The sequence below is a fragment of the Clinocottus analis genome, unplaced genomic scaffold (genome assembly GCF_023055335.1).
Source record: "Clinocottus analis isolate CAN_PGR_092001 unplaced genomic scaffold, fCliAna1.0.p SCAF_20, whole genome shotgun sequence".
Lineage (NCBI taxonomy): Eukaryota > Metazoa > Chordata > Actinopteri > Perciformes > Cottidae > Clinocottus > Clinocottus analis.
This window is the reverse complement of record NW_027175932.1, coordinates 12,664,342-12,684,358: the sequence shown is the minus strand read 5'-3', so window position 1 is coordinate 12,684,358 and position 20,017 is coordinate 12,664,342. Positions and strand designations below refer to the sequence as shown.

Here is a 20,017-nt window from a genome sequence, read left to right as displayed (position 1 = left end):
TATTTTACTGCAGGATGACGCTTACTAACATGTTACATCATGTTAATTTAAACTGTACCAAAAGGTGAATCGTCCCCTATAGCTTTGACTTGTTTTTAAATGAGTGTTAATTCATGTCTCTCCTTAATAAAATAGTTACATTGTACATACACAAAGGTTTTAGCAGAGAAGGGTAACGTAAAAACTAATTAATTTACTTCAGCAATGAATCCAGGATGATAACTATTTGACCAAGAGTATTGATGCCTGGAGACGTAACACCACTCGTTTGGCTGTGAGGACCCTGATCTCTGAATAAGTTGTATCATTTTTGTGCAGCAAAGCTATTCCTGAAGGTGGCTTTTTGACTGTGGCGAGTCAACACAGCTTCTTGTGCGTGTGTGTTACTATGAGTGCAGGTATTTGGCAGAGTACTGTGACACAGCACGTATGAGTAATTGATTTGTAGTGTGTATGCTAACATGTGCTCCTGCATCCACGGGACTGTTGTGTTGAGTCACTAGAAAAGTGTAAAGCTACACTTAAAATATGTCATGTTAATTAAAAAAAGTGAAAGTTTTAAACAGAGCCAAAGTTGGAATCTCCAATCTGTAAAAAACAAAACAACAACAAACACTTGGAGGGTTTTTCCAAAGCCCAGTTCATTAACTAACATTAAATGAAGATGGCCGCCCAGGTGTAAAACATTACTTTTATCAGATCACATGCCTCTGAACACAGTTTAAAGTCAGATTCTCACAATGGATTCTTTTAAAATCCGTTAGCAAACAGATAAAGTAAAGCTCACTGTTCAAACCTGCAATCACAAGCTCTGGTGCACATTTATTCAGCTTACAAAGACTTTAATGTTGCCGTCCATGGTTTTTATTTTTGTCATGTGCCTTTTAAGCACAGGAGAACACACTTCCCTTTTTCACTCTCCACATCACACGGCCCCAAACAAAGAGGAAGAGCTGGGTTGTTTGCATGAGCGGCGACAGCTAACATGGCCGATGATGTTACAGTTCTGTGTTATGTGGGCGATCCCTGAGAAAGCCGGTCTTCAGTGTTCATCCATCATTTATAATCTCAGCTGACCGGATTACAGCCAAGTGTGAAGACAGTGCGCGGCCAAATGTAACTAGTGGAAGAAAACCGCTCTTGAACGTTAGCTAGTAAGAAGCATTTTAAGACATATACTAAATATTGTTGAGAGTTCAAAATGTTCATGGTTTTTTATGATTTTCTAACCAGCAGTGACAAGCAGTTTATTTAAAGTCTGCTGACGCGCACGAGGTTGAGAACTTTCTGCGCAGTTGAAGTTTCCAAAACATCGGCCAACTCATGCCTGACTTCTGACTGGAAAACTCTGTCAATGATTGCCGTATCTCAGACGAATGCTGGGTATCGACCCCTGACTGTTAAGACCGTTAGGACACATCTACCTGCCGTTATGTTGCAATGGAAAACATCCCACAGGACCTGCATGCCAGGTTAGACGGCATACATGCAACGTGACACCACAGAAATAAGGGAAATGACCACAACCTTTAAATTACGCATTTGTGGTTGAGGCAACATAACTAATGTAAAGTTCAAACAACTCTGAATGTTTGACCTTCAATTAGTTTTGATAGTAAAGAATCAAGGGATGGTTCAAGTCCCAACATTTCTATCATCTGTGTTGCGTGACCGCAAATAACGTGTCGTTTCGTGAGACTAACCGAGGGACTGATCCTGCCGCTCCACACCCGATAAAACGTCCTTATCTCACCTGTTTGTGTCACGTCATCGTCTTGTGTTCAGAGAATAACTCTCTGGAGCATAATGTATGGGACGCCTGTCTGCAGCCATGCAGGCCTCCGGGTGAAAATGCTGCAAATACTCAAGAGGCTCATTGGGTTTAAGCATTCCTTTGTATACATAACGGCATTTAAAGAATAAGTCAGACTGAGGAGAACGGTATTTTAATGAAAGATTAACTTTTCGACCTGTTGTTTTCACCACCTGATGTCACGATGAAAGTGGCCACTGCTGTCGCTGATGGATCATCCTCATATCATTAACAAACTGTCTTTTATTGTGGTGCAAACAAAAGTGTAAAATTGCAAGGAACCTCCCCCCAGAGAACAGCCCCCCCCCCCCCCCCATCCAGCCAGGTGAGGCCTTCAGACCTCACCTACAGACACTCGGCCTGTTTGGAGCGCGAGTGTCGTCTTCCTTGTTCAGAAACCCGTCTCACATTGCAGTCTGAACCTGGCTAAGACCAGGTTGTTATTTAAGCCGGTGAGTTGGGCTTATACTCAGGAAATTCTCTTCCTCCTAACTTGCGACACTAATCTACGGCCACGTGCACCGACAACCTTCAGTTCTGGTGGAGTTAGTCACGGGTTGCGCCTATAAAGTCAGAGCTCTTGTCTCTTTCCGAATTCTCGTCAACGCTTTGTGCTTTTGGGTGCACTGCAGTGAAAAGACACATAAAAAAAAATAATTTGAACCATTTGCTCTCCCTTTAAATGGCACTTAGGAAAATGAAAGACATCCACCCACAGACCTCCTCCCATGCTGCCAAAAGTTCTCTTTAGTTTTCGTTCTTTGGGTTTTGTTCGTTTTATTGCCGTACTTTATTTTGAAACTCTCCGCGTTGTGTTTGATATGTGTCGTTTTGTGGCCTCGAACGTTGCCGTCGTGTCTTAACATGTCTTAATGTCCTCGGTGTGAATTCAAGTCATCGGCGCTTCACGTCTCAGATCTCTGTTCGCAAAGTCCAGACGGCTCACATTAGCTTCAAACCAGATGATTTTTAAAGCTTAATTCAAGACTGTTCACAACGAGGCCTGTTTTGCTGAGCCACCTTTTATCAAACGCCTCATGGCACATGCTGTGTGGCACACAATGCATTATGGGTTACCCGGAGGCGCTCATGATGACGCTGCAGAAACTCCACAGCACAGAGCACTTAATGTCTCACTGAAATAAAAGCCCATATTTTTCTGTGACTCTTAAACGCAACACAAAACAGCAACACGCTCGTGCTCATTGTTTTACAGTCTCCACCCTTAATTATCTTTTTTTTCACATCAGCTCAGCAAATTGTGCCGTGTCATGGCCCAGTTATCAGATCTGAATCACCTGAAGGATTTCTGTTTCAATAAAGCACCATGCCAGGCTCTGCCGCTCTGTGGGTTTACATTATGAAGGCCTGAGTCTCTTGACCCAGCTCGTACCTTAACTTACATATTTTCTTCTGGCTGTGACCGATGAAAATAACAAGACTAAGCCATTTTAAATGACCACTGTACATTCTTCCAAATCCATCTCCCTGCAGGAATTTCTTTACGATATTGTTGCCTCGAGGGTATTTAATATGGTCTCTGTTCTCCTGCTCCCACACATTTCTAAAATATCCAACAATGTCTGGAGAAGCTTCATAAGACCGTGAACTCTCTATATTCTTGAAGCTTCAGAAGTAAAAGGTTCAGGATGTTTATTGTCATCGTATAAAAAGATAAAACTAAATGAAGTTGGCGACTCAGTTCAGCAGCAACACAGTAAAAACATGACTGATTTAAAACAACAAACAAATGAATATATGAAACATTAAATGAATACATAAAAGATATAACGCAGGCATCAATGGCTTTAAAGTTTAAAATTGACAGGAGGAACTATAAATACTCTAAAAATAAAATCTAATCACATTTTCCCAATGAATGCAAAAGTATTGACTCGCGTAAAATACTTAGTTAACGTTATATTTAGCTTTTTAAAAGAAGGAAAGCGGCATTAACAGCAGCACCGCGGTCCTCTGGTGAAACAGATCCTGGTCCAGATACTATTTTCACACGTGTGTGTTTGTTGTAGCTTTGCCCACACTCGGTGGTGTTGCCACATTGGGCATTAGGAAGGAATGTGAATTAGGTTAAAAATGTGTCTGACACCATTTGAGCCAAGCCTTGTTTGCTCAACTCCACCCACGAACCCCCTCGGTGGAAAATGTTTGAGCAGAAAGCTCCCATTTGACTTCATAGCCAAACACCACCCAAGATAAAGTACAAGTGTGGAAATAATTCTGCGTTATTTGCCTCTTCAACTGCTGCTTCATGTCTCTGCATGTCTGCAGCTCTGAGGCGTGTGGACAACAGGAACATCTACTTTATGACAATGAGTGTTGCAAAAATAAAGGAACGAGGAAATAAGTAGCTTACAACACTTTTTATTCAAAATGTCTGTTTGCTGTGGATCATGGCATTTCTAAATTCCTCCAGCTGCGACCTTTGAACTGATCTATCTGCTCAAAACAATTACAGCACAAGACGTCTCATTTGTTTGGCCCGTCACTGGAAGTTAAACGTTTTATGAACCAAACACGATGACACAAAACAACTACTGCTATGTCACGCTGGGATCTTATCTTCAGGAAGTGATCACAGGGATGTCATTACTTTTACTGTTGACTTATAGATAACAGCCAGTGTTGTAAAATGTTCAAAGTGAGGTCCATGAAGTTAGAATGAACCGGTATGTACTATACCAAGGGGTTATTACAGTACTGCCCTATTAGCTGTACAATATTGGTAGCGCACGTGTCTAAACATAGTCACAAAGAACATGAGATAAAAACAATAACACAATTATGTGAAATAATAGTTGAATTAAATGAGTTGTGTGTAGGTCAACGCGTTCAAGAGTCGACAGCTATGCTAGCAGCTGTGTGTAGCTTGAGGCTACTCAGAGTGCTGTGAGCTACACGCTCACGTCAGCATGCTAACATCACAATCTACTAATAAGAAAAGTGGCCCCAGTATTGATCCTTGAGTGACACCGCAAATATGTTTTGTCGATGGAAAAATTAAGCTGTCAAGTTCCCCCGAGACTGAAAGGATTTCATGGAGAGGCAAAGTCCCTCCCCTTCTGGTCCGTCAATTTATTTCAGAAAAAATATGTATCGCAGTCAACGGCGAGAGAGAAATACATATTTTTTGAACCCCGTTGGAATCATTTCATGAATTGAACCATTTAGTTTAGCGTAAACCAGCTCAGTGAGCTCCGTCTCTCGTCTTGCAGAATGTTCTTTACCAACACCAACATGGCCGATACCCCGGCTCGCTCGCAGGCCATGGAGCCCAGCTGTGTTTCAAACAGAAAAATATCTTCATCTAATTACATATTTACACACCGCGGGCATGATAAATAAACAACACAAAAATGCAAAAAATGAATGATGGTCCCATGATGGTTCACAGAAAGGTAAAGTTTTGCACACGGGACGTGATACCTTCTGTCTTCAAGACAGTCGAGGGAGGATGTTGAATGCCACTCCGTGAACACACAGGAATGAGGGGCTCAGGATCCGGACCGCGCTCTCGACGCATCTTTCCGTTTGCTTCACACGGACATATGAAACTTCAGGGTTGGAGCTCCGTGTTTGCGAACAAAGCAAACTTTCTGCATATTCTTGGAAAGGTTGCGATATGCTCAGAGGGAGAAGCAAAACAAGTGGACTAGGTGAGAGGCAACGGTCCGCTGGTGAGGGATAAATGGACGAGACCTTGAGCGCTCGGTTTAATACCTACTAAAATAGCACACACCAAAGAATACATGGTGGTCACAAAAGCTCCTTCTCGGGTATTCCTCTGTCTTTCCCCCCTCTGTGCCGGTGAGATTGTATTCTCCAACACAATGGGAGACGAGCACAGAGCTGATGAAAGCGGAGAAGGCCTCGGTCGGTCAGAGCTTCTTTTCTTTCTTTTTGTTTTACTGAGATAGACGTGTTACCTTTTGAAGAAGGTTGGAGATTTGTATTCGTGCTGTTTCACCGCCTCATGACCTGCTGCGCTGTTCCACTCCTAACATCTAGCGACCAAGTTGTCCCGAACAGTCCCGAGAGGTCAGTCTCAAGACCACGCTCTCGGTTGGGATGCGTGGCTTTGGCTGGGGAGAGGCGGCCCTCTCGCACCAGAACGTGGTTTTTATCACTGCGTCGCCATCTTTGCCACCTCGGCACACAGCGCCTTCCAGTAAGACACACCAAACCAAACAGCCGGCTCTGATCTCTGACACCCTGAGAGCCGGAGGAGCCGCCGGGCAGCCGAGAGGAGATCTGAAGGCTGCCCCGACCCCGAAGTACCACACAGACACAAATGTTTTGAAAAGTAGACAGACGCGCTGTTTACACTGCAGGAGACAGCAAAACAGACTTTAAATTAGTTGTTAAAAAATGATCTCTGCTGAAGTTTACACACATAAAATAAGTTAATTCTACATACAAATATATGAAAACAGAAGTTTTCGATGTTTGTTTTTGCAACCAAGGCAACTGGAACTAACATTGTAATACATTATGTTAATAAACTGAGCCTGCTATCAACAAGACTAAACAAGTTCCTTTATTTATTTTACTCAACCTTTATTTACAGTACATTCATTACTCAAATAATCCTTTATCCTGTTTTCTAAAACCTTTCATGCTGATGTAATAATGTTTAAAATGTGTCTGCCGCTCACACGAAGATGATGGTTCCAAAACTTAAAAAGCCCTTTTACCGGATAATGTGACCTTTATTTTAAGTAATTAAAGTTATAAACGTTTTAATTTTTAAAAAGACTTGTTGTCAGTGAACGGATATAACTGCCACCTTTGTGTTTTTTAATTAATTACATCCTCCTTCCTTTGGGCGTGACACGGACTGCTGTGTGTGTGTGTGTGTGTGTGTGTGTGTGTGTGTGTGTGTGTGTGTGTGTGTGTGTGTGTGTGTGTGTGTGTGTATATTAACCAGAGTCCTTCCCCTTCTTTCCCGTGACAGGTTTATCACCGACACTGTTATGAATTCTTTCTTTTTTTTTGAAGGAAGTAAAAGGTCAGCGCGAGAGGGGCCGTCTTCTCGGAGATGATAGACTACAGAAGGCGTTATTTGTTGCTTTCCTTTTGAAGGAACAGTTTGACATTTGAGGCCAGAAGATTGACGCCTCTCCAATCTCATGGTGAATGTGAAGCTGCAGCTGGTTAGCTTAGCTTAGCATCAAAGACGAGGGGTAAACGCTAACCTGGCTCTGCCTACCCGCCCCTGTAAAGCTCCCTGGTGAGGTAGCATCTCACGACTGGAACAATGACTCGTTGTGGTTCAACAAGAGCCGGATGCAGTGAGAACCTTTTCATTATAGCCTTCCCTTTGTCCCGCCTGTTTTGGCTCCCCGCAGTAAGTCAAACCCGGCTAATCCAAGCGCTTTTAGGAGTTTTCCTGTGAATACTATGTGACCCACGGCTGGCTGCTTTGCCTCAAATCTCTGCAGATTGCTGCTGCTGCCGAGGCTTTTTCCCACACAGATAGTAGGTTATTAACGGTAGCCGTATTCCTGGAATTCACCCCACCGAACAGAACGGCACGGCTAATCCTCATGAAAGGAAGATAGAGCGGGGAAACACAGGGAGGGCGAGGGGAGGCAAGGGAGGGCCGGGGAAAGGTAAGGGGTGTTGCACAGATGCAGAGGTGAAGCGAGGGAGGGAGAGAGAGGAGGGAACTTAGAGAAGAGAGAGAGAGAGGAAAGACGGCATCATGAAAAATTGAAACCGGAAGAAGACGGGAACGACGTAACCGGAGCGTCTTCATTCAAACGACAAGCAGGTTGGTTTGGATCATTTTCATGGGAGGGTTGTTTATTCAATTATTGAGTTCACGTTCTCAGTCATTAACTTGCGATAGCTCAGATTAACCGTCAGGTTTCTGTGTGCCGTGACTCACGCATGGGTTGAACTCTCTCTTCATCCCGGGTTGTTCTGCGCTCTCTCATATGCCGAAGATTAATGTACTTTTCAAATGCAACAAGTCAAAACAAACACAGGACTTGCAATCAGGAGATCGGTGTTGATACCGGCGTTCCAAAGTGTTGCGTATTGTTTTATTAAGTTAGTGAGGCTTGTGATGTTTTTATTACATATTTTATTATGTACAGAAGACAATGCATAAATGGAACAATGAGAGGACAACAAGAACAGCGAACACAGGCCTGTCAACAGCATGAAGTCATTGGATGGGAGAACAGAGGTGTGTGTGTGTGTGTGTGTGTGTTTGTGTCTGAGCTACGTGAACGCATAGCAAATGAAATAAATACAAACAATAAAGAACATCATATTACTATATCATAAGCATTTGCGCTTATTTTGATGGACTACTATTAACACTAATATTAATAATAGTAAAGTCAGTGGTTTTGTCGTCTATACCTGCTGCGGCCTAAACACCACCGTGTCGCGGAAAATTCACACGCAAAAAAACTTGATTAGGTAACAGTGACGCGGTGACCTGTGGTGCTATTCAGACGCCTTCCCATGAGATCCGGTTCATTCACAACACTCCGACTACAGCCGCTGCACACTGGAGATCCTCTTTCAATATGAAAAGGAACCGTAGACCAATCGCACAGCTCTGTGTGAGTGTTGAGGTGACAACAACAAAGGTCCGGAGCGTGGAGGTCAAGAGAGGAAACAGAAGGTTATCATCCAGAGGTCAAAGCCCACGGGTGTTGCGTAACAGCATTCACAACAAAACCTGTGTAGTGGGATGTGACATGCATCCTGATGTGACACACACACACACACACACACACACACAACACACGGATCAATAACAGCCTCACACCTGGACAACGACTATGACCCTGGCACTTTGCACACCTCTTCATTTAGCACCAGAAATAATAAGAAAGGTGCTCAGCAGAATATGTTACATTTTACAATCACATCTCGGTCTGTAAAAACAACAACTAGTAACTGCAGGCATGTAGTATCTATGAATTTGGGTGTTAAAACACAGTCACCATGAAGAAATGCTCAAGTAAAATATTAATACTTGTGCTTAAAAGTAATCTTGAATACTGTACTAGATTCACAGCAATACAAAGTATTCTCTTATGTACATTTTTTGCCTAAAATCTATCTCAAAACAGGATAATCACCCACCTCAGCTGTACTGCACACTTCTGTTTGTATCTTGTCTCCTGGCAAGTGCCAATAGCTCACCTTGACCTAATCTGTTCTGAAATTGACTGAACAATATCAGAAAAAAATCAATTTGCTTCCATGAAAGCACTTTGAAGGCTCTCTGGGTCCTCCATACTGTCAAGGCTATGCGTCTGCTAGGGAAAAGGTTACCTAACTCATTTCCCCCACCTCTTGTTTTGATCGGCTGGGAACATTACAAGCTGCTGTTACATATCAGCAGGAGATGCTACCGAGACAGAAATCCAGGCCAAACATCATCTGATCACGACGCCAGAAATATGGCTTTGGTTGTTTTATTCCTCGACACCAATCTGTACAGAGACATGTTATATAAGCCTTGGTGGGACATAGATGTGTTTTTTCTCCAGTCTTTTAATACAGAAAGCCATACACACATTCAAGATGATTCAACAATACCTAGTGCATTTCTACATGTGTTATCTTGCTTGGAATCAATCATGTGTGCAACCTCTTCCAAAGTAAAGCAACAAATAAATACATTGAAACAAGCACATTTTTTAAATTCACATTTTTTATTGTTCATCATAATGATACAGCATCACTGATACAAAAAAACATCCCCTTTTGTTTGGGTAAAATTACAATTCTGAATGTTCGGCCTGATCCACAGGAAGCAGAGGCAACATTGTACAGCTTGGCTCAATCATGCAAAAGAGGTGAAGAGATTTGTCTAAAAGGGAGAAATATTCATCCAGACCGAATACCTGAGATACTAAAGGTGTGGTGCCGGGAGCTTTCTATTAAAAACTTGCCGCCTTTGGTCTTTTGTAAAGTGAGCACTTTAAAAAAAGACCAAACCCAACCTGAGGAAGACGCGAAGCTGCTGACCGCCGACGAGCAGAATGTGCCACTGACGGCAGGAGGCTGATAAATGACAGCTAAACATTCATGAAGGAAAAACACAAGCGAGTGAACCAGATTATCAAACCGGGAACAATCAGTTATTAAACATTCATAGCGGGTCCTGAAGGGGCTGCGTGGACCCCTTCGGTCATGATGGAGCTAGCTTCGGCCGTGAAGAAGCTAGCTTCGGCCGTGAAGAAGCTAGCTTCGGCCATGGTGAAGCTAGCTTCATCCATGTCGAAGCTAGCTTCGGCCGTGACGAAGCTAGCTTCGGCCGTGAAGAAGCTAGCTTCGGCCGTGATGAAGCTAGCTTCGGCCGTGAAGAAGCTAGCTTCGGCCGTGAAGAAGCTAGCTTCGGCCGAAGCTAGCTTTGGCCATGTCGAAGCTAGCTTCATCCATGTTGAAGCTAGCTTCGGCCATGACGAAGCTAGCTTCGGCCATGAAGAAGCTAGCTTCGGCCATGACGAAGCTAGCTTCGGCCATGTCGAAGCTAGCTTCGGCCATGACGAAGCTAGCTTCGGCCATGACGAAGCTAGCTTCGGCCATGTCGAAGCTAGCTTCGGCCATGACGAAGCTAGCTTCGGTCATGATGAAGCTAGCTGACTTGTATCAGTTCAAGTAACATCACGGCTATAAGAACTAGGCAAACGAGGGGTTGAAACGTTTTTTTTTTTTTCCTTTGTAGCGGCGATATACAGCCTCAGCCACTATGTATGAAACACAAAATGTTCTTGTGCTTTTTTTGTATTCTGTGGAATACAACCGTGCGTTAACGTCTGTACGTTAGCATAAGATGCTACGCCATGAGACAGAAAGCAGAAGAGCCGAGAGTTCTTTCAAGAACCTTCTTGTAGTGTGGTCACAAAATACTTTGGATAATCTCGTGCACTGTTATTTTAAAGAGCAATACTGCTTACTTAAGGCTGTAATTTCAACCCAGTGTTGGTCAGCAGGAGCCAATCAGCTACAGACACACACTGCCTGGTTTCTGAAACTTCTGGGAAAAGTGTGATATAAAGTAGACAATTGATTAATTCATCCTGATATGAGGAGTTAACATTAAAACATGAAAATGGATATATAGAAACCAAATTTTCTACAAATATACAAGCTTCAAATAAAGAAAAATACTACTGTCGTACAGCAAGAGAAAAAAAAATCTAATACATGTTATATATATTTATATACTAAAACAAACTGGATTGCAGAAGACTTGCAAGGCAGAATCCCCCAACAACCCACTCACAACGACTGTCAGTGTACCATAAAATAAAGATTATTTACAGACAATATACATATGTCCAAAAAGACCATGTTTGTAATCCAAAAACATGCACATAATACACTATTTCATTTGAAATATTAATTTGTTTAATGTTCATAGATCCGTAAAAGATCTATAATTGTCATCCACTTTGGCTGGATGTGTTGGTGAAAGGTGGCGGCTTCGGAGACGAGGTGAAATGAGGTTTTGGTGTTGTCTTGAATGATTTCACTGAAGGCACCAGTATTAGAAGCTAATTTGACAATGCAAAGGCACAATTTAAGAGAATAATCAATCACTGTTACACGTTTTATCTGATTATTGATTTTGTGAACAGAGTAAACACTGAAATGATGTTACGACGTGATAATCGGTCCTCTGAGATTAATAATTTTACCATTTGTTTTCATCTTTTATCATCTTTTAAAGCGGAAAACTGAAGATTTGTGTAAAAAATGTGATACATTTTTCACCTGGTTTTACAGTCTTCCATCTTATGCAAGTATCAATATCTAAGCCAGCCCTTTTTGCATCATAAGTGTCATGATGTGTGTGATATTGTTTGTTACTGTATAGTTGACACTACTCTCATGTCAGCATGCTAAACATTTAGCTGGCACCTGAAGACCGTTAGCGAAGCCTCGCATAAAGAAAGCTAGCCTGGAGGGCTTGGCCCAAAGTGAAAACTATTATAAACTTTTGTAATACAAAAAAAAACATTAGTTTAATATATATGAAAACCGTAATATAAAAAAATCAAGTTATTTTTCTACGAGGAGTTAGCAAGCTGTCTTTATGCCAAGCTAATCGCCTGCTAGCTGTAACGTTAGCTTCATAATTAGCGTACAGACATGAAAGTGATATTCATTAAGCTCATCTAAAAACATCACAAAAAATATAAAATAAGGCATCTCCTTACATTACATTTAGAGAGTGAGGGTTTTCGTTCAGAAGAAATAAAGATACTATGGCACGACTTGTTTTACAACAATCTTAGCATCTTGAATTTAAATATAATTTAAAAAAGGATTTTTCGTACAAATTTATGGCGATCATTTTTCAAAAATAACAACTCTAATTTCAGCAGGTGTTTCTACTCCATGTTGGAAATTATCACTTGGCTTAATGAAAACCTGAACAGAAAATAAAACAAATTATGATATTCTCTTCATCTTTCATGTCCAGATCCCTGCGACAGTAATACTGAGTGTGCATGAACCCGTTCGACTTTAGTATGAGCATGTAGACTTTGGCAAATATCTGCATTGTTAACATGTGGCAGAGCAGCAAACCAACTTTCCAGCATAAAAGTTGTTCATGATTTAACTGAATGAATGATTTATCTTTTGCCGTTTTGAGATGAGCCGGTAAATACAGGCGTGGATGTGTTTTCACCAAGCCTATGTGTGTGAGTGTGTGTGTGTGTGTGTGTGTGTGTGTGGTAGCTCTCCACACAAAGTGAAACGTAATGCTAGAAGTGCTCCTTGTTTCATGGAGGACGACACACTCCATCTCCGATTGTCTCCTTCAAGTTCACAGAGGACTGAGGGACTCGCATTGTCTTTCCAGCCCTCAGCAGCTGCTCACACATCTGCAGGTGAGGGCTGCACATTATGGTTTGTTCCATCTCCTCAAAGCTGGAAATAATAAGGAAGATGACAATGATTTCACCCTGTTGGTGGCACATTAAACCAGTATTCTTTCCCCGTCTCTGGATTTTGATTCATATGTTCATGCTGTCTAATCCAGAACTTTACAGCAAAAACAATATTAAAAAAAAAACACAAAAAAAAACAGCGAAAAAGTTTCCAGTTACATTCTCTGGGAGAGAAAACCGACGCCGACGCAGCACCCCATATGTTTATGATTGACGTTTCTGATTTGACGAAGAGAAGGGAACCACTGATCACCACCGTTCCCAGATGTTGGACCAGCTGAGGCGGGTGGGGAACGGGGTGCACTGTTACATGTGAATCCGAGGAGGGGGGAGGCGGCTTAGTGACCGCCGCTGGAGCCGGGGGGGTGGTGGATCCAGTCGAGGACGATGAGCGACAGGCTGCCAATCATGAAGATGATTCCCACGACGAGGAAGACGGCCGCCTGAGGGGGAGACACACATGAAGAGAGACGGAGGAGGGATTAAGTGAGTGATGCTTCACAGGGAGAGGCCGCAGAAATGTCGAGTTTTGAAAGTGGTATCCGCTGCTCGGGGGAAAGAGAGGAAAATGACACATTGAGAAAGATGCTGAGTGTGTGTGTGTGTGTGTGTGTGTGTGTGTGTCATCACACTTACTCCGATCTTCTGCGGGGAGCGGAACGGCACTGACTTTACCAGGCGGATGTAAAAGGCAGCAGGTAGGATGAAGATGAGCATAGTGGCTGCAGAGGAACCTGCAAAGAAAGACAAAGAGTAATTCAGCAAATTGTAGTTTTCTTCAGACAATCGCTATTTGAAATATTAGATATTGACTTCTTGTGCCGGAAAAACATCCACGTTAATCATCACCATAAGTTATGAAGGATGGATGGAGAACTGGTATTTTTTAGCTTTGTGTGAAAATGCTGCAGCTTAACGTCAGAAGGATGTGGCGACGTATTTGCAATATTCAGAGTGAATGTTCACGTGAGTGTCACAAAGGACTCAGGACTTCATAGCTGACGACACCCGACCCTTTAAGTTTCTGTACTTCTGTACTTCCAACATCTTTACTTAACAAAACGTCACCTGACCTGAAAGTGCTCATTGGGCCTGACTTCTTCTTGCATGATTCCTATATATATATATATATACATATACATACATACATACATACATACATACATACATACATACATACATACATATATATATATATATATATATATATATATATATATATATATATATATATATATAATGTCTGGAAACCAAAGTTTTGTCTAAAAAAAGAAAGACTGTCCCAAAGATCCTGACGTGTACGTCAAAGACTCACCGATGAAGCCGAAAATGTCCCTGATGGAGGGGACGAAGATGACCAATAAGTTGTTGAAGGCCAGGACGGCGGCGGCGATCAGCAAGTGGCGAATCCAGCTGAACTCTCGCCCGCTGAACAGCAGCGTAGTGATGGAGGAGCGGATCTGTGGACACACAGAGGATCGATATTGAAGTCTCTGGCTTCATCATACAGAGACAGACGGTTCATTTATAGGATAACAAAGTTGTACTTGTGACTTCAAAGGTATCAGTTTGGTCTGCAAAATGAAAATCATGATTAAGTCATTAGAACAAAATATTAAAAGTGCAGCAGTAAATGCAGCATTGTTACTTTTCTGCGGACAAAAGAAACAAAATTCCCTAACTTGGCCACTGCTTGAAGTGTGTCAAATGCTACGAGGCAAGTGTGTGCATGATTGTGTGTTTGTGTGTGTGAGGGGAAACGGAGAGAACCAGGAGATCCCAGCTAAGACGCCTGGCGCTGCTGAGCCACATGCAGCCTTGTTCAAGCCTCCAGTGGGTGAAGGGTCGAGGGTATCAGGTGAAACCTGCGGCTCCGTCGGCTCGCAGGTCGCAGTGGGGGATGGTTACAAGAGGGAGGAGCTTAAAGCGCTCATTGAAAAAGCCACGGGAGATTATCTCCCACGGCGTAATGGCAGCATGGGATTGCATCAGCCGGCAGTGAGAAGAGGGCGGGCTCGCCTGCAGGGGGAGGAGTGTCTTCACACGAAGCTGCTATTGTCACTTACAGTTTTTTTTAATCTTGCTTCCTCTTTTACTTACTAGTTCCACATTAAGGCCAATGAGGACCACCAGTCGCCATGACACCACATTTAATTACAGCTCCGGCCGACACTTGTATGTGGAGAATGAAATAAGAGACTTAAAAACGAATGGAGTTCAAGTGAAAGTTTTTCTTGCGTTAACCTCAAGAGGACGAAGCATGTGCATTCCAGAGCCGCTGCTGGTCCAACACCACATGCATTCGTTGTAACCTTTCAAGTTTGACTTAAGCACAAGATTTACATGCAGTTCGCATGGCGCAGTGGAAAAAAGACACAAATCACATTAACTGGATTTTCTGCACCGTCACATTGAACCAAGTGACCTCCGTCATGACGCTGAGAATGCAGCGCTTCACTGCGCTGTACTGCACTGCACTTCATTGCGCTGTATTGCGTTGTCCTGCACTGTACTGCGCTGCGCTGTACTGCGCTTCATTGCGTTGTACTGCACTGCGCTGTACTGCACAGCGCTTCACTGCGATGTACTGCGCTGTACTGTACTGCACTGCGCTGTACTGCGCTTCACTGCGCTGTACTGTGCTTCACTTCGCTTCACTGCGCTGTACTGTGCTTCACTTCGCTTCACTGCACTTCACTGCGATGTACTGCGCTTCACTGCAATGTACTGCGCTTCACTGCGCTTCACTGCAATGTACTGCGCTTCATTGCGTTGTACTGTACTGCGCTTCACTTCGCTTCACTGCAATGTACTGCGCTTCATTGCGTTGTACTGTGCTTCACTTCGCTTCACTGCACTTCACTGCAATGTACTGCGCTTCACTGCAACGTACTGCGCTTCACTGCACTTCACTGCGCTGTACTGCACTTCACTGTCCACCCCCCAAAAAAGGTCTCCACTAAATTCATTTCTGTACAGGAGATATCGACATTGATTTGACGGCATCCCTTCACATATTCTTCAAACGTGCCTCCTCCTCCCACCGGTTGTTGCATAATCAGGCCCGGATGGAAAACTAGAGCCTGAACGCGGCATTTCTCTTGACGGCCCCAAACTATTCCGCACCTGGGTGTTACCTGGCGCAAAGCCTTTGGAGTTCACCGTGTGATATTTGCAGACTATTTTGGCTCCTGACTCTTTACCTGTCAGATGCCTGCACACGCAGTAAGTGCATGGGCGTGTTGTGAGGGAGCAGATTTTTCCAGCCAAAACTGGGTTCAGCCGGTTAGCAACAAACCGGAGAGTTCGCTCGCAGCTATGTAAGCTTGTTCTTCAAAAAGACGCGGCTAAAAACAAACCCAACGCTGCAAAGAAGGATTATATTAAGTCAAGAGTTGCACACGCGTGGGAGTGTTTAAGTATTTTTAAAGCAAAAGCAGCAGACAGTGTGACCGTGGTTATAACAGATGCTGGGTGTGAAATTAAACTATGCAGAAAGTCCCCTTTTCAATAAAATGGTAAAAAAGGAACGTCACATCAAGATGTTTTTAACCCAGAAAAGCTCCTTGAAACTAGACAAGAACAAACAAGACTGGTTAAAAAAACTGCCTCAAAACAGTGGACTTAGAAATGGAGAACACTCAAGACCGTTTATGAGTAAGCCTATTAATATTTTGAATTTTAGAATTGATGATGTTAAAAGTTAGACTTATTCATTGTTATTGATAAGGAGGAGAAACAACATTAAATGTTTTATTTTCCCAGACCTTGCAACCCAAAATGTTTTTATAATCAATGTTAATGTTTATAACTCATCTGCAAAGTTGTATTATTGGGTTAATCAGGCCCTGTTACAATCTACAAAGAGAGAGGGACTGAAATGTGAACAGAGGCTTTTAAACGTGTCCTTGAAGACAAACAACACTGTTGCAGCTGTTTAGACTGGACACAAAAAGATGTGCATGTGTTGCACACTGATAACAACGTTCATTGTCCGAATGCCAGTCACACATTTAAGCTAACAGGGGACGTTTACGCTAACGCAGACCACTGCTGCTACTAAGAGCGCGCAAGCTAGTTAATACTATCTAATTAACAAGCTAGTTCCACTTCCTTTTCTTTTTTTAACATAAAATACAAATGTCCACCGACCCAACAGGTGGCAAGATTATGTTCCATCCTAAACTTTGACTAAAGTAAGAAGTAAGAAAGGAGAAACCAGCCAGTTTATGAGGCGTGCTCAAGCGAGCGCTGCCGTGTGGAACGTTGCTACGTGGTGGTGGCACATGAAGGTGGCGGTGCTGCTGTTATTCGGCTCGTCTGTAGCTGTCTCCCATGGTTTCAACCTCCAGCTGGAGCCTGAGAACTGGGGCATGTTTGACTCCACATAAAGCCCTTTCATTATGTCCTGGATCCTGCAAAGCCCTGTGCGATCTGGCCTCTGTTAGCATCCATCCTTCACGTGACTGCACACACACACACACACACCTCAAAACATATCTCCAAACTTACACCCCCCCGCCCACACACACACACTAAGGCTCTCCTATCTCATAGAGAACTTCCCCAGTGGAGCCAAGGACAGCGTCAGACAAAGCGAACGTTAATCTCTGGAGCTGAAGGCAGACAGCATTTCCATCGCAAAATGAAGGTCAGGAGGATTCAAGGCGAGATTCTCAAATGTCAAGCGGAAAGTTGGCAGAGGGCGACCGAGTGGTTCTTTTGATCCGAGGCCTCACGTGCGTCCAAGGTCGGCAGTTTTTCGCCCACGTTACCGCAACGACGCTTAATTCACTGCAAGGACGGCGGCGGACGGTAAATTTAACATTCCCGACATTTGTAATCAGAAATTCGGGCACGAAATCAACTTTATTACACTTCATGAACGGCATTAGCGAAGGTCAGCCATTTCACATTACTGTCTCTCGCACGGCAATCAATGCAGGTAGAAACCAGTGAAACCAGTTTTCAACAACACATTTGTCTGACATTTTCTTTTTCCGTTGTTCCTGCTGTAAGCAGCTGCAGTGGGATTCAAACATCTCACTCTGGCTGCGTTTCTGCCTCTTTCTTTCACTAAGCGACGTTCACCACAGCTGCTTTGCCGCATCCCATTTCAGTCTTGTGTTTCTCCGTCCTTATCAAATGTTTATCCCCTCTGTTATCTCCTCCCTCTCGCTCCCCCTCCTGCATTTCAATTACATTTGAAATGCAGGAGGGGGAGCGCCATTCGCACCCAGCTGGATATCAAGCTCTCACATTCTAACAATCGTGAATAAGTTTGTGCCGGAAAAGAAGTAACAGACCCTTACGTGCATGTAAGTGCATGTTTGCAGTTCCCCAGACTAACTATAGGTTTGACTGTTTGATATTGTCTGAGAAAGTATCATGTGGAAGTCAAAAAGACACAAAGATGAGTAAACTTTCATACCGTGCTGCTGTTAAATTCTTTTTGACATCAATGTTTCGCTCTCTTGAGTAAAATGTAACCACATTTACAAACGTGCCACATATGAAAACTAGGCAATCCTGTACAATTTTGATCGACGTCCCTTCATGAATGCCACCGCAGCAACATTAAAAAGCACATTTGACACAATTCATCTTTGTGCAAGTCTCTAATATTCCCCGATGGCGTTCATGTATTCTTCCACAGCTGCCATCAGACAATCACAGGATTGTTCCTCACTATCTTCCATTCAGATCCAAATGCAGATTTCTAACAACTCTATTTATATTTAGAGGCTTCTGCACAAGCCTCTAAATACAAATAGAAGTGGCTGGTTTGTGTTTCTGTCCCTCGCCCTCCCCCCTGTCTCACCCCCCTTGATGCCAGCTCACCCCCTGTCTCTCTGGCTCCGCCTCTCTATCTTCCTGAAGAGTGAGGGTTTTTTCCACTGTCCACTCTGAGCCTGTAAACTTCCACTGCAGACTCCCCCTCCCTCCCCTCCCGACCCCCACATGCTGAAAAAACAGCAGTATCTGCTGCGAGAGAGAGAGAGTGTGTTAGTTAGAGGGCTATGGAGGAGAACGGGGGACATCAGCCGTATGACTGAAATGAAACAATGTGTGTGTTTGGATATGAGACAGCTCAGATAAGTGTACATATTTACACTCTGTACCTATGTGTCACAGTGTGTGTGTGTCCACAACACACACACACACTGAGTCCAGACATAACATGCAGTCCTTGCTGCATCATTCAGCACTTCCCTGTGACTCAATACCAACGTCTCTGCTGCCCTCTGGTGGCCGCCTCCTGCGATTGCAGCCCCTACAGCCATAATTGAGAAATCAGCACGTTTGTCTTTACATATATCCGTCTGTGTGTGTGTGTGTGTGTGTGTGTGTGTGTGTGTGTGTGTGTGTGTGTGTGAATGAAATCTAAAACAGGGCATGCAATTTCCTCTGGCCAGTGGCCACTTGTGTTCCCCTCATGTCAGGCAAGGGACAAGCTAAAATTAGCCGCTGCACATATATGGGCCGGGAAAGAAGAGGAGTGTGCATACGTGTGTGTAAATGAATGTGACCGGGACGGCAGGCCGGTAACTTCTGACCCCAGCTTGAGAGAAAACGGGGAAACAGGCACAGAAAAGGAGGAAAAAAGTGAGAAAGGCTTTACTGTTGAGATCTCAGAGTGTGCGCAATGCTATTGAGAAGCGTGGCCGTTTATGACCTCATCCTGCGTGCTCTGGGACCCGAGATGACGACGCAGGTCGAGTGCCAAACCAAACAGCGTGTACTTAAAAAATAAAAGTTCTCACCAAATTGCCAGGAAAAAAAAGGAGTCAGATTGACTCTGCAGAAAACACAAAACACAGTCTGTAAGCAGAACGCCCCAAAGTGGCAGTGAGGTGCTCCTGAATGAAAGCTTTAACAAGGAGCTGGTTGGCGTCGGGTGGAGCGCGGCGGCCAGATACCTAATTACTAGGCTGGTGTGTGTGTGTGTGTGTGTGTGTCTGCACAGTGTGTTCCTTCGCTTTGACGCGACTCAAATTATATCAGTGGCTCAAACTTAACGACGCTGAGAGAGATGAAAACACTGGGAGGCAACATGTTCTGCTTTCCAGACCCGACTACTGCGACTCCGAGTGAGTGTGTGTGTGTTTGTGTGTGATGTACTCACGGGGAACAACACGATGGGGACCGTGAGAGTGACGGCCGTGAGGACCGCCAGACGCACCAGCAGCAACATGGTGTCAAACTTGTACACGTTGGTGAAGGTGTGGAGCAACTCGGCCTCCACGTTGTC

At 43.7% G+C, this 20,017-nt stretch overlaps 1 protein-coding gene across 2 annotated transcripts in view; it reads right to left on the bottom strand.

Moving 5' to 3' along the window:
• Positions 1-10,371: 10,371 nt before the first annotated feature.
• The window catches only part of slc38a4 (solute carrier family 38 member 4), a 30,585-nt gene continuing 20,939 nt past the window's right edge, over positions 10,372-20,017 (bottom strand). For both annotated transcript variants that reach the window (XM_068586395.1, XM_068586396.1), the window contains exons 13-16: positions 19,892-20,016; positions 14,081-14,225; positions 13,402-13,499; positions 10,372-13,208 (exon numbers count right to left, since the gene is read on the bottom strand). In XM_068586395.1, coding sequence (XP_068442496.1) covers positions 13,104-13,208; positions 13,402-13,499; positions 14,081-14,225; positions 19,892-20,016 — 473 coding nt within the window. In that variant the 3' untranslated portion in view covers positions 10,372-13,103. The remainder of the gene's footprint in view (positions 13,209-13,401; positions 13,500-14,080; positions 14,226-19,891; position 20,017) is intronic.